The following is a 12,949-nucleotide window of genomic DNA, read 5'->3' as shown; positions in this document are numbered from 1 at the left end:
TTGAAATCAGAAATAACAAGCCTTGATTTACGCTGTTGTTTTTTTGGTTATTTCTTGCTATGCAGTTCCCCTTTTATTTGTTTTCATACAGCCAGATTTGTTCTTGATCATTGATAAAACATGTTTTCTTTGCAATCTGATGTTCAGTTCTGCACGAAACCCGCTGCTGCTCTTTCCTGGCTCCTGAAGCCACATCAGGGCTGGCTTTTTGGGCAGGGCAGGGGCTGGCCTGGGGCTGTTGGTGCAGCTTGGCCACTCGGGATGTCAGTGCCCTGCCTGGGGTCTGGGGATGTGGCTGGGATAACTGGGATAACTGGGATAACTGGGATAACTGGGATAACTGGGATCCCCCTGTTATCTCCTCTCCCAGGCTGGTGCTCCCTGGCCTTTGGAGCAGCTCGTGCTCGTCTGCATTGTCTGATTTGTCTGTGATTCTGTGTGTGCCTCGCTGGGGAACAGGGTGTGCCTGCCAGAAGGGACAACAATTCCCATTCCTGGGTCCTGTTCCAGGCTGGGAAAAGCCCAGAGAGCAGATGGAGGCAGGCTCTGGGGAGCAGCTGGAAACGTGTGTGTGCTGTGCCCTGCCCAGGAGCGGGGTCAGGTACCTGCTGAGAGGATTTTGGGGCTTTGAAGCGTTCCCAATGGCACATGTAGGGTCAGCTGAGCTGAGCTAGGGAACAGCAGGGAGCAGAACTCACCCAGGCTGGAGGTGGGACAGCCTTTGCCAAAGCTGTACAAATAAAGAGCGACAGGCAGAAGTGAAATCCTGGAATTCTGCTCCCCACAGCAGGGCTCTGCCATCTCTCAGGGAGCAGGGCTCCCCTTCCTTTAGGGCTCTGCTGAAGGCTCAGCTTGCTGGCTGTGCTGTAGCAGGGAGAGGTGTTAGTATTCATAGCTTTAAAGTATAATGTAGTGAAATAATCCTTTAATTCCATATGGCGTAGAAGCTCAGGCACCTCGAAACTTTACTATAGATTTACTGCTGCCATGTGTGTGGGGTTTTAAAATTAAAATACATTTTAAAATAAAAAAGCTCAGGAGAGCCACATTAGGGTGTTTTTGACATGATATACAAGCTCTGTGAAAAAGGCTTTTGCCAAATTCTCAGAGGGTTTATTTATTTGCTTTTTGTTATGTGCTACTATAGAATTATCTGAAGTGGCTTAGGGATCCAGCACAGCCAGCTGTGGTCCCAAGAGGATGATGCTCCCTGGAGTCTGGGGCTCAGCTGCCCTTCCATCCTCCCTTACACCTCTTGACATGATTGACTCTGTGTCCTTCCTTCTTTTTCTGTCTGAGGGAAGAGCCCTGCTGTCGTGGATTACCCTCAGGGCTGTTGTGTGGCTCCTGTGCCCCTCCTCTCACATCACAGAAATGTCTGGCTGGCACAGGAACCCTGGCACTGCTCCTCTAGGTCTGTCCTGCTCCTGAGCCTGAGAGTTCAGCTCTGCTTCACCCTGTGACCCTGAATGGCAGAGGGAGCACAGCACAGAGCTGCTTTCCCTGGACACAGATGAATATTCAGCTTGCACTTTCACAGAGTAGGGCTGAGTGTCTCCCTGCTGCAAAAATAGTTCTGTTGGATTCCAAGTCACCTGAAAACCTCTCCGTGGGCTGAGAGAAGAGTTCCTGTTAGCACTTGCTGTGGCAGCAGTTTTGTGTTGATGTTTCTGCATCTATTTTGGTTTATTCATAATTTCTGGGTGGTTTCTGTGTGACCTTCAGGCCTGAGCAAATCTTTCTTTCTCCGTTAAATGGTCACTCTTGGTGTTCCATGTCTTGTGCCTCTCCTCTCCGTGCTCTCAGTGACCCTCTCACTGTCTGGAAACCGTCCTGATAGAGAAATCCCCCAGAGTCCAGTTCTGGAGAGCAGGGAAGACTATTCCTCTCACTTTTTGGGGGAGGAATCAGAAATAAATCCCTCTGTTGAACCCCAGCCCAACCCTCAGCCAGCAGCCACCCTTCCAAATCTGCTTTTTGGTCTTTTCCTTGAATAGAAATGTACTTATGACTTCATTCACTTTCTGCTTGTGGTGTCCTCCAGCAGGTTCAAAGGCATTACAAACTAACAGGTTCTGTAGTGAAAGGTTTCAAAAAATGCAATGCTAAGAATGACCAAAACCTGGAGAAGTTTTGGAGCTGTGGGTGTGCCCCAGGGTTGAGTCCTGTGCTGTTCAGCCTGGACAAGTGTTCTTGTGCTGCTTTTTTTGCATGGACCCCATCTCTCTCTAGGGCAGTCCCTGAGACTCTGCACACTCCATTGAGTCAGAGACACTCTGAGTTTTAGGCTTTTGGGCTTTCAGTCTGGAAAATGTCTGTATTTCCTCTTTTTGAGACCTTTTAGGTGGATCCCTTCACAGATAAAACTGATTTTAGGGCTCCTGTGTTTAGGGTGTAACTAAACAGTGTAACTAAAGATCCAGTCTGTTATCTGTGCACCTTTTTAGCAGCACTCTGTTATTTCAGCATTGTTTTTAGCAGTTGAGTCTGTGCAAAGATCAGATTGAAATGAAATGACCCATGGCCTGTCCACATTTATTGCTCTCATGTGCATTTGAGTGTGACTTTAGGTTCTTAAGAGAAGACAACGGGCACATTTCCTTGCTTTACTTTTTTAATGTAACACAGATTGATGGGTTCTGGAATAAAATGTAAACCCTCAACAATTTGGCAAGTGGAGAAACTCAACTTGGAAAAAAAGAGAGGAAAATATGGAAAGCTTATAAATCTTAACTTGGACTTATTCCTGAGTTAGCTGACTAGTCCATGAAGTTCATTTTTCTTCTGTGGAGTTTCAGGCTCAGATATCTTCATCATTCTCTCTTACTCCTTGTAAATTGTGTCTAGGAAAATGACACCTGCTGGGTTTTTCTTCTCTTCTCTGTAAGTAAGCTGGAATTTGTGATGTAGAAGAATTATAAAACTGGGCTGTTATGATTAGTTACCAAATAACTAATGTGTGAAGGTTGTGTACAAACTAAATTTGGGCTCTAGAAATAAAATCTGAGGCTGGAAAAAATAATTCTTAACACCCCATTTGCAATAAGAGTTTTTCCATCATTGGGCAGATGTTGACAAAAGACCAAGTCAGGGAAACTTGATCCATTTTCCTTTGGGTGGTTAAATTTTAAACTTGGGACCATAAAATTACAGGACACGAAGGTCCTAGATAAGATCAGTCAGTTTTATATGAGGTGTAAGACTTGTTGAATTTGTCATCCTCCCCTCTGCCTCCAAGATCTCCTAGATCTGACTGATAAACCCTTCCACTGGAAATAAAAATCATTTTACTGGAAACCTTCTGCCTGAGCTGTGGAATATTTAGATTATTTATTGAATTGTGAATATCTGACAAATAGCTCTGGTCCTTCTGCTGCATTTTCTTTGAGCTGAGAGAACGCCTGTGCCATTTTTGCAGGTGTAACTCAGTTGTGTGTTGGAACTTTTCATTTCATGGACTTTATGTCTTTACTTTGATTTGACTGATGTTGTTTAGAAGTTGTTTAGAGTAGCAGACAGTGTGGTTCAGAGCTGGTCCAGCAAAAGCAAGGCTCCTCTGGAGGGGTGATCACCTCTTCTCCTGGGGAGACTGCCTTGATCTCAGGTCCTCAATGCTGCAATGAGGGAGGAGCTGCAATGGGATGGGAACTCTAAAAGCTTCATCCATGGCAGAAATACCTTGAGAAGCCTGAAAGTTCCCCAGATGAAGGTGTCAGACTGTGATTTCCTTGGGACACGGGTGTTGTGCTGAGCAGGACCCCGTGTCCGCGGTGTCCCTGGGGCCGTGCCACGGGGCTTGAGAAGGCTTCCAGGAGAGTGGGACAAGGGCACTCACCTGCACCAGGCTCATCTCTCGCTCTCTTTGTGTTTCCTGCAGCTCAAGCCAGGCCAGAACAGCTGCCGAGACAGCGACAGCGAGAGCGCCAGCGGCGAGTCCAAGGGCTTCCACCGGAGCAGCTCCCGGGAAAGGCTCAGCGATGTAAGTGCAGCTCCTGGGGCTGAGGAACTCGGGGAGCCCTGCTGGAGCCCCCCTCGGGCTGCAGGCACAGCAGGGTTTCGTTTCTGGGATGGTTTATTGCTGAAATCTTTCCTTTGGGGGTTCGGGAGAGGAAGAGGAAACTTGGGTCTCCCGCCCCGGTTCAGTAAACTTCTCAAAGTTTGGTACAATGTCTTTCTGTGTGCAAACACTCAGCTCTTTGGGAACAGCTGAAGGGCATTTAATGAAGTTAAAATGTTCTGCATAGCTGAGAAGTGAGATGGCCTGTTTTACCCCAAGGGGTGGAAGAGAAGGATGTATTTCTCTGGGCTACATACTGTCTTTATGAGAAGTGTCTGAGTGTCTAGAGAGACTCGGTTGACTCCTATATAATAAATTGATATAACATGGCCAACAATAGCATAAGCTCTGCCTTTATTGCTCTACCTGAAGTGCTGTGGAAGGGCCTGAGATGGAGAGGGTTTTTCTCCATGGGAAATGCTGGTCCTTCAGCGAGTGACACGCATGGCTTGTTCTGACAGAGCAATGACTACAGAAATCTTTCTGTTGCTGCAATTAGATTACTATTTATTATGTGTACCACCACAATCCTTGAGTGTTTTATTCATGGCTCTGTGTCCTCTGTGCCACATGCTTAACAGCACAGAATATAAAGGAAGCCCTGTCCCAGAAGAGGATCTAAATTGGGGATTTTGTAGGTCAGATCCTTTGCTGGTAAAAGCATGGATAGCTACATCAGTCAGCCCAATTTGTACCAGGCAGCAATCTGGCCCTGCTTTTAAGTAAGCCACGTTTTGGAAATGGGGATTTTATCGATAGCATGTCTGTGTAGATTTGGATGACAGATACCAGATGGTGTCCTCTATAGGCCAATCCAATAAAACTGAACTGAGCAGGCATTAAAAGAAATACCTTTGTAAAGGATACATTTCGTTGTGCAAATTTAAGCCTGAAGGCACACAGCTAGCAATTTTTGCTGAATTGTGCATATCACTGGAACAGATGCCTGATTTTTTTTTCTTTTCTCTGTGAAAGTGTGAAATCTGTAGCACTCTCTCTCCACATCCCTTTGTCACATTATTTTAGAGGTCCATTTCTTCCCCAGAGCCAACCTTTATGGGTTACATTCAGCTAAACACTTCAGAGCTTGCCCTTCATAGCTGTCAGCTGAGGTCAGTCTCAGGGCTGTGAGACCTCTTTGGAAGGGGAGAGTGAAACCAGAGGAGTAAGGAAATGCTCTGTACAGGTAGCAGTGGATGGCAGCTGGATGTCAGCCTGTCACCATCATCATCCTGGCTTGTCTGAGCCCTGGAAGTCACTGCAACCAACTTCACAATTCCACAGCACCTTCCAGCAAAAAAATTCACAGCTCCTTACAAACATAGTTTTAATTCAGCTTTGTCATTCCCTTGCCAGGTACTGAGTGGAGAGCTCTGAGGTTTATTTGGCTTCTCAGCAGCTCACAGCATTGCACTGCCAGACCTGGCAGTGAGAGCAGAGTCCTGGTTCCCCTTGCACCCCATCAAATCCAGTTTTTCTCTGATGTTTTTACAGTACTTTTCCTTTGTCTCGGCACTGTGGCAAATTAAAAGGAAGTTGAGAGCAAATACAACTTCCCTAGTACACCCAGGAGAGGACAGAGGGATTCACAGGTTGCTCAAAAGAAACGCAGTGTAAATATATGTGGAGATGTATATTTTAAAGTGCCATACATAATTTATGTTTTGCTTAATAAGTAAAGTTCCTTTATGCTTTGATAATTCATTGCAGTACAAGCATCTCTCTCTGGCCTGGTATTAACCAGTTCAGCTGAGATTTGAAAAACAAGATGAGGCTCTCAGTGTGCCTGGGTGTGTGGTGGCCTTCCCCAGGCAGTTCAGGGCTGTCCATCCCCTTTCCTTTCCCAAAATCAGTTCAGGGCTGTCCATCCCCTTTCCTCTCTCCCAAAATCAGTTCAGGGCTGTCCATCCCCTTTCCCCTTTCCCAAAATCAGTTCAGGGCTGTCCATCCCCTTTCCCCTTTCCCAAAATCAGTTCAGGGCTGTCCATCCCCTTTCCCAAAATCAGTTCAGGGCTGTCCATCCCCTTTCCCCTTTCCCAAAATCAGTTCAGGGCTGTCCATCCCCTTTCCTCTCTCCCAAAATCAGTTCAGGGCTGTCCATCCCCTTTCCTCTCCCAAAATCAGTTCAGGGCTGTCCATCCCCTTTCCTTTCCCAAAATCAGTTCAGGGCTGTCCATCCCCTTTCCTTTCCCAAAATCAGTTCAGGGCTGTCCATCCCCTTTCCCCTTTCCCAAAATCAGTTCAGGGCTGTCCATCCCCTTTCCTCTCTCCCAGATCAGACACCCTGTGTGCTGAAATGACAGGATCTTCCAAATGGTTATTTTAAATAATACTTTTTGAAGAAGTCAGATGTCTGATGATACCCACTATTACTGCCCAGAAAAATCTACAGTAAGTTTTCTCTGCAGCTTTGCTTCTGTTCTTACAGCTGTTTTCTCAGAAAAAAAAAAATATGCAAAAACTTGTGTACCCAACAGAAGATAGAACAAAAAATACAAAACATTGCAGGCAGATGAACCATGGGGTGAGAAAGCAAATTTTGGCCACAAACAATGAATCTCCACTATTGTGTCCTGGCAGATGTAAGACTAAGCATGGTTCTGTGTGGAAATAGGGCTGGTGAGTGCATGTTCTCCAGGTGCATGATCCATTTTCCCATCCCCAGTTTGAGCAGGCTGGAGAAACAGGAATGACTGAGCTTCACAGGCCTCAGTGCAGGGCCAGAGTGAGAGCTCAGTGACAGCTGCAGAAGGAGGGAGAGGGGATAATGAATATCCAGCTGCAAACTGACATGGCAGTGGCTTCATTCCCTCTCCTGCCAGGTGTCTTTCAACTCTGCCTATTGTAAATGTACCTGCAGTCCTTGGATAATGCAGAGTGATGCAAAGTGTGTTTACAAGGGGTGACTCCTTTCCAGGCTAATGAGATCCAAGCAGGTAATTTGCAGCATTTGTGAGAGGTAAAAATGAAAAGAAGATAATTCAATGAAAAGCCCATGTTAAACAGGAGACTTTTCTCATAATGAGGCTTGAAATAGCATCAGACAGTAGGAAGGGGAATATCCTCTGTTCTTGTCAGATGCAATGCAGTGAGACTGATTCCTGTCAGCTCCTCTCTTTGTCCTCCCCTGGCACACGTGTGCACACACCCCCACCCCTCTGCCAGAGAACATAATTAGCAGAGAATTTGACCTCTGCTAGATTAGGGGTAATGATTGCTCAGATGCTCCAGTGCAAGCAGTGCCTTGATCCAGCTCCCCCTCTGAATTTCATAAACCCATGGCTCTCTGCCTTTCTCCCCTATATAGGTTTTTTTTTTTAGGAATGACAACTTGTTTTTTTCCTTTATGGGCAGAGGTAGCTCCAGGGGCCTAAAAGCGAAATTGGAGAGCTGCTCCTCCTTTATATAAAGGGTGCTGTAGTCAGTTTAATCTCATCAAAATCTTGCCAGTAGTAGAATTCATTTTGTTGAGATCTTGCTTGGAGACAAGATGGCAGCGCTTTCTCTTCTGCTCAGCTTGGAGCTCACTCAGCTTGTTTTCCTTATCTTCCTGGATGTGTTTATTTTTAATTGAGTCCTCATTCTTTGGAATTCATTTTAGTCATGTTTTACAAAACAGCCAGGAGATTTACTTGAGGGAAACACCAGAGTTACAGCTAACCTGGATGGCAAATGCAGCGAGTATTCAGGGGTTCAGTCACCTCTTTGCTAATCAAAAATCAAACCACCTGATTTCTTTGGAGCACATTCCTAAATTCCTGATCCACCTGATCTCAGCCCTGCTGCCTGTGGTGTTTCTTGCAGGCTTTCAGTGAAGGGATGAGCAGGAAAATGATCACACAGTGACCACACGGTCACTGGATGGGATTCAGCACCTCGTCACCTCTTGCTGCCCTTCTTTTCCAGCTCCCAAACAGGGAGTGGGACAGGAATGTCCCCATTTGTCCCCACATTACAGGTCTTGGGCTCTCAAACGAGCTCAGCAAAGCTGCTGCACTCTCCCTGAGTGCCCCCTGTTCCCAGTGCTGCTCCTCCTGTGCTTGGGAGGAGACCACAGCGAGGTGGGCACGGCGAGCATCAGCTCCTGAGATCCTCCATCCCCTGCCCAGCAGGTCTGTCGCTGCTTGCTTCAGGAAGAGATGTAGCAGTGTAACCCTGTGGTGTTGCAGCCCACGATTTCAGCCCCAAATACAGGATATCTTCAATCCTTTTGTCTCCCATCCCTCCCAGTGCACAGAGCCAAAGCCAAATGAAGGGGTGAACGTTGTGTTTTGTGCTCTGGAAGCCTCAGAGCTGCTCCCTGTGCAGAACATCCCCAGTGATGCTGGCTGAGCTCCGTGTGCTGTGCCAGGAGCTGCTCAGCAGTGCTTTGTGTGGCTGCGAGGGTGGGGATGTGTGTGTTTGTGTGTCTAAGGTTGGGTGCTTAAATGCTTTGTTGCATTATGTTAATTCCTCGGCAGTGCAATCAAATTCATGTCGTAATTAAAGCTGTCAGTTGGAAGGCGAGCCAATCGCCGAGAAAACACAGCATAACAAATGAAGTGAAATGATTCTGCGTGTAGCTATACAATGCTTCGCCAGGCATGAAATTAAATAAGTAATTTGATGTTGACATCAGAAATTGAAATGATACCCACTGTTCCTTCATTCAGTCAGACCTGCATAAACAATAGCCAGAACAAATATGTACAACGCAGTGTTTCTCCCCACCCAGCTCCCCAAGTAATGCACAATATATATGCAAAACGGGTTTAACTGTGCCTTCCAAGACCTCAAGGATGTAATTTTCTTTGGTACACAATAAACTAATGCTTACATGAGGGTTACTAGGTTTTTGCTTCTGGGCCAAAGTTCTTCTCTTTAAGGAAGGATGGGAACAATAAAACCAACCAACCAAAACAAAAAAACCAAAACAAAGAAAAAAAAAACCAACCAAAAACCCCAGAACCCTGTCAATTTTAAAGAAGTGTGTTTTGCTGATGGGCACCTGATGCAGGCTTCTGCTGGTGGTTGTGTGAATATCAAACAGTGTTTCTAATGTCCTGCTTTGCAAAGGGTTTGGGAGAGTGAAACCATTACCTCTATTATAGGCACACTTTATGTAGGAGCTATAGAACCAGCCAGTGCAGGATCACGACTCAGCATGGCCTTGTAAAGATGCCTGTAGAGTTGGTTCCAAGGCTGGGCTCTGGGTAGTGGGATCCTTTCGCTATTGGGAGTTCCCCAAAAGGTGAGAAGTCGTCTCCTTGCATCGCCCTCGCTTCAGCACACAAACACAGCTGACAGTCATTCATGCATGTGCAGCACAGCCTCTCATACTTCAATTAAACAGAGTTTGCAAACTGCACTCTCCATATGCAGCATGCAATGTGTGAAGGGCTAGATTTCCATCCAGCAAGCTCAAGTTCCCTGGAAAAGCACAGTTGTTCACTGAAAGTCATTTGACTGCTCTGTTTCGACTGTCCTCCCATAGCCATCGCAGCATTGCTTTTGAAGGAATGAAAATATTCAGTGGGAAATACTTCGTTTGCTTATTCTTTTTGTTTTGTTTTGTTTTTTTTCTTCCTCTTTATTGTTTTGTTTTGATACTCTATCCTTCCAAAACTTGGAATAAAAAGCAGACAAAAATTACACACAGATGCAGAATGCAAACTTTGGAGCTTTCAGCCAGGAAAGTAAGTTTAAAAAAAAAACTGTGAGTGAAAGAGTGGGACTCGCTTGGCATCTGCACAGAGCTGAAACAAAAGTGCTTATAATGAGTGCACGTGTGGAACTCGTGGGTAGAACTGCAGCTCAAATAAACAGAATTTCATTCTCAAATTCTCAAATTTCAATGGCATGAGGCAGAGGATGGCTGAAGAGGAAGGCAGTGTGTGTCCTGTTGGATATGAGCAGGGTGTGCTGCACCCTGCCAGGGCTGCAGGGGCTCCCAGGGGTGCTGAAAAGCACAAACCAAACTATATTAAGATGATAAAAAGCTGTTACCTTTAATGGAGATACTCCAGCTGCAGATAAGGGAAAATGCACACATGACCCAGGACTTTGACAATTTTATATTTTATTTTTTTTTTATTTATTTTATATTTATTTTTATATTTATATTTTATATATATTTATATATTATATTTATTTTATTTATTATCTATCTCATTTCTATATAAAATTTATATATATATTGTTCATATAATTTTATTTATTATATTTAATTTAATATAGAATATACTTATTTTATCTATATTTTATTTAGTTTTTATATTATTAATTTAATAAATTGATTTTATTTAATTTTATATTTTAACAAATTAGCATTCTTTACAGGAAGTATCCTGTGCTGAGGGGCAGAAGTGGGAATTGAGCTCCAGGAGCTCCACACTGGGAATTGAGCTCCAGGAGCTCCAGGATCTCCACCCTGGGGCTCTGGGGACTGGGCTCTGCTTTCTGCTGCTGTGGCCATGGGAGCTGGGAGCTGCTCCCCTCCAGAGGAACAGCCTGACCTGGATTAGCACCAGGATGTTTTGGGCTCCCCCACATCTCTGAGAGAACCTGCTGTGTAATCCCCATTGCTGAGATGAAAAACTAATGAAACAAAACCCTTTATCTCCTTAATTCCTGTGAATCTAGAGGTTGTGGTCGTGTCCCACTTAAACTGAATTTCACAATGCTTTTTTTCTTTTTTTTAAATAACATTTAAACAAATTGATTATTTTCCATGGTAGCAGTATTAGTTTTAATTATTTTTATAGGTTTGAGATTTGAAATCTATTTCACACTTTAGATATTCGCTGTTTGCTTTCGTTGTTGTTGTTTCTAAATCCTCGGTTTGTCAAACAATGTGGACATCCAAATGGGAAATGGTAGTGACTGCATTCTCCAGAAAATGGTACATTGACTAAAGCAGCTTCTCTGTGCCCACGCATTCTTTACATTTCAGACTACTAATTATGTTTACAAAATGTCTCATTTTAGAAAAGCACTATGTGTGTACTAACCGGGGCCTTTCGGGAATAAATTGGCAAACAGGTCATACACTGAAAAAGTCATCCAAACCCACCGGGCTTTTTGTTTTGAAGTCAGTCTACTTTTTTTTTCCCTTTCTCCCCCTCCCTCCTGCCCCTTTGTGGCCACCAAGCTGAGGAGCTGGAGTCCAGGGCATTGAATGTCAGCATGTCAGGGAGGCTGCTTGATGAGTGTCTGTTTAGTCTCAGTGCAGGGCGAAATGCCATCATTAATTCATTACCCAGCTGCCTGTCAAATAAATTGGCAATTACGTCCACTGCAGAAGCTTGGAATTCAGTAAATAGCACGTTACCATCTCGGAGTGGTTGAGGGATGTAAAGGGGGGAAATTAAGCAGCAGTGTGTTTGTTTCAGTAGCAGATGACAAGGGGCAGGACGCAGGGGCTGTGATGTGGTGATGAAAAGCTTGGAAAGGGCTGTAATGAGCTGTGTGGATTGGAACGTGTTAAAAACCATCACTGACTTCCCACTTTGTCTTTGTGTTTTATTGCAGAGCTCAGCTCCTTCCAGCTTGGGAACAGGCTACTTTGTAAGTGTGTCTCCACTCTCAGAGTGCTCCTCACACAAAATGCATGGACACAGGGATATCCCCCCAACCCCTCTCCAAGCACACCCTTCTCATTTCTTCCTCCACAAACCCACTGCAAGTCAGATTTCCAACACGGTGCTCCGTGTTCTCTTGAGCTAATCAGGTGTCATATTAATTACTGCATGAATTTTAACAGCATTTAATTTACAGAGTTACGGCGAATAAAACGAGCCATGGTCTCACCGGCTCTCTAAGGGGAGATGGGAGCATCTTGATTCCACCTTGCACCACTTCTTGCAGATTCACAGGTTTTAAGGAGCCCATTAAAATGTTTTGCCTCATCTCCTGTGCACCACGGCCCAGACAAAGTTATTATTTATTTCTACCTGTTGCTTAAAAGCCCATGGCTGGTGGAAAACACAGTCCACACTCAAGGAAAACACACAAGTTATATTTATGCCAGATTTACATTTGATGTCCTGAGAAACAGATCAGGCCCCAGCTGGTTTGAAAATTGATCAGGTTTTTTTTTGGGTTTGTGATTTATTTGCATGCACCTGTATTGATTTAACAGTCTATATTCATAACTTTCTGTTCATTCCCACATTCATCAATATCCCTTTTACTTGCACAGATAAGTTTGGGAGTAAAAAAAAAACCTTTTCCAGTCAATCCAATATACTGCTTATTTTCTTCCACAATTTATATTTAAATTGTTCATATCCTGATTTTTTTTTTTTTTTGTAACTTATGCTTTATTCTCCAAGCACATCTTTTCTGCTTTTATAATAACTGTAGGAGAAGCAGAGCATTGGGTATGCCCAAGACCAGGTGGGTAAAATGCAGCAAGCCTTGTCCCATAGCACTGCTCTGTGAGGTTATCTGTACAATCAAAACCTGCTTTCCATTGATCCCTGGGGAAAAGTAAACCCTGTGGTATTCAATGGCATGATGGAAAAACTTGGTTGCACTCTTGTCACATTCATAGAGTCATTTTCTTCTATTAGTTCATGGGGAATTTATTCTTTTGTCATAGAAGTCTGTGATCCTGTAAGAAAGTTATGGGATTAAATTGTGTACGTGTGGTCTCACAAAGATTGCACAAAAATTGTTTAATGGCTGGAGAAATGCTGGATTTACCCTGGACTTCTGCACAAACAGAACGTTCACACTGCTGCTGGTGAGGTATGAAAAGAGCATCCTCAAGTGAAAAAGTTTTGTGGTAGTTGTTCTAATTATATCAAGGCCCAGATCAGTGTAAGGTAAGTTGTGAAACAGAAAAACAAGCTGGTTTCCTTTTTTCATCACTTGCCCTGGTTTGTGTCATATTTTTAAGAAGGAGGGGAT

The 12,949-nt window shown here is 44.3% G+C and overlaps 1 protein-coding gene across 9 annotated transcripts in view; it reads left to right on the top strand.

Moving 5' to 3' along the window:
* The window catches only part of AUTS2 (activator of transcription and developmental regulator AUTS2), a 664,369-nt gene that overhangs the window by 296,998 nt on the left and 354,422 nt on the right, over nucleotides 1-12,949 (top strand). For all 9 annotated transcript variants that reach the window (XM_086859731.1, XM_086859732.1, XM_086859729.1 and 6 more), the window contains 2 exons: nucleotides 3,878-3,979; nucleotides 11,567-11,602. In XM_086859731.1, the coding sequence (XP_086715857.1) occupies nucleotides 3,878-3,979; nucleotides 11,567-11,602 (138 nt within the window). The remainder of the gene's footprint in view (nucleotides 1-3,877; nucleotides 3,980-11,566; nucleotides 11,603-12,949) is intronic.

Source organism: Cyanistes caeruleus, chromosome 21, assembly GCF_971803275.1.
Source record: "Cyanistes caeruleus chromosome 21, bCyaCae1.hap1.1, whole genome shotgun sequence".
Classification (NCBI taxonomy): Eukaryota; Metazoa; Chordata; class Aves; order Passeriformes; family Paridae; genus Cyanistes; species Cyanistes caeruleus.
This window is presented reverse-complemented; position numbering and strand designations above follow the sequence as displayed.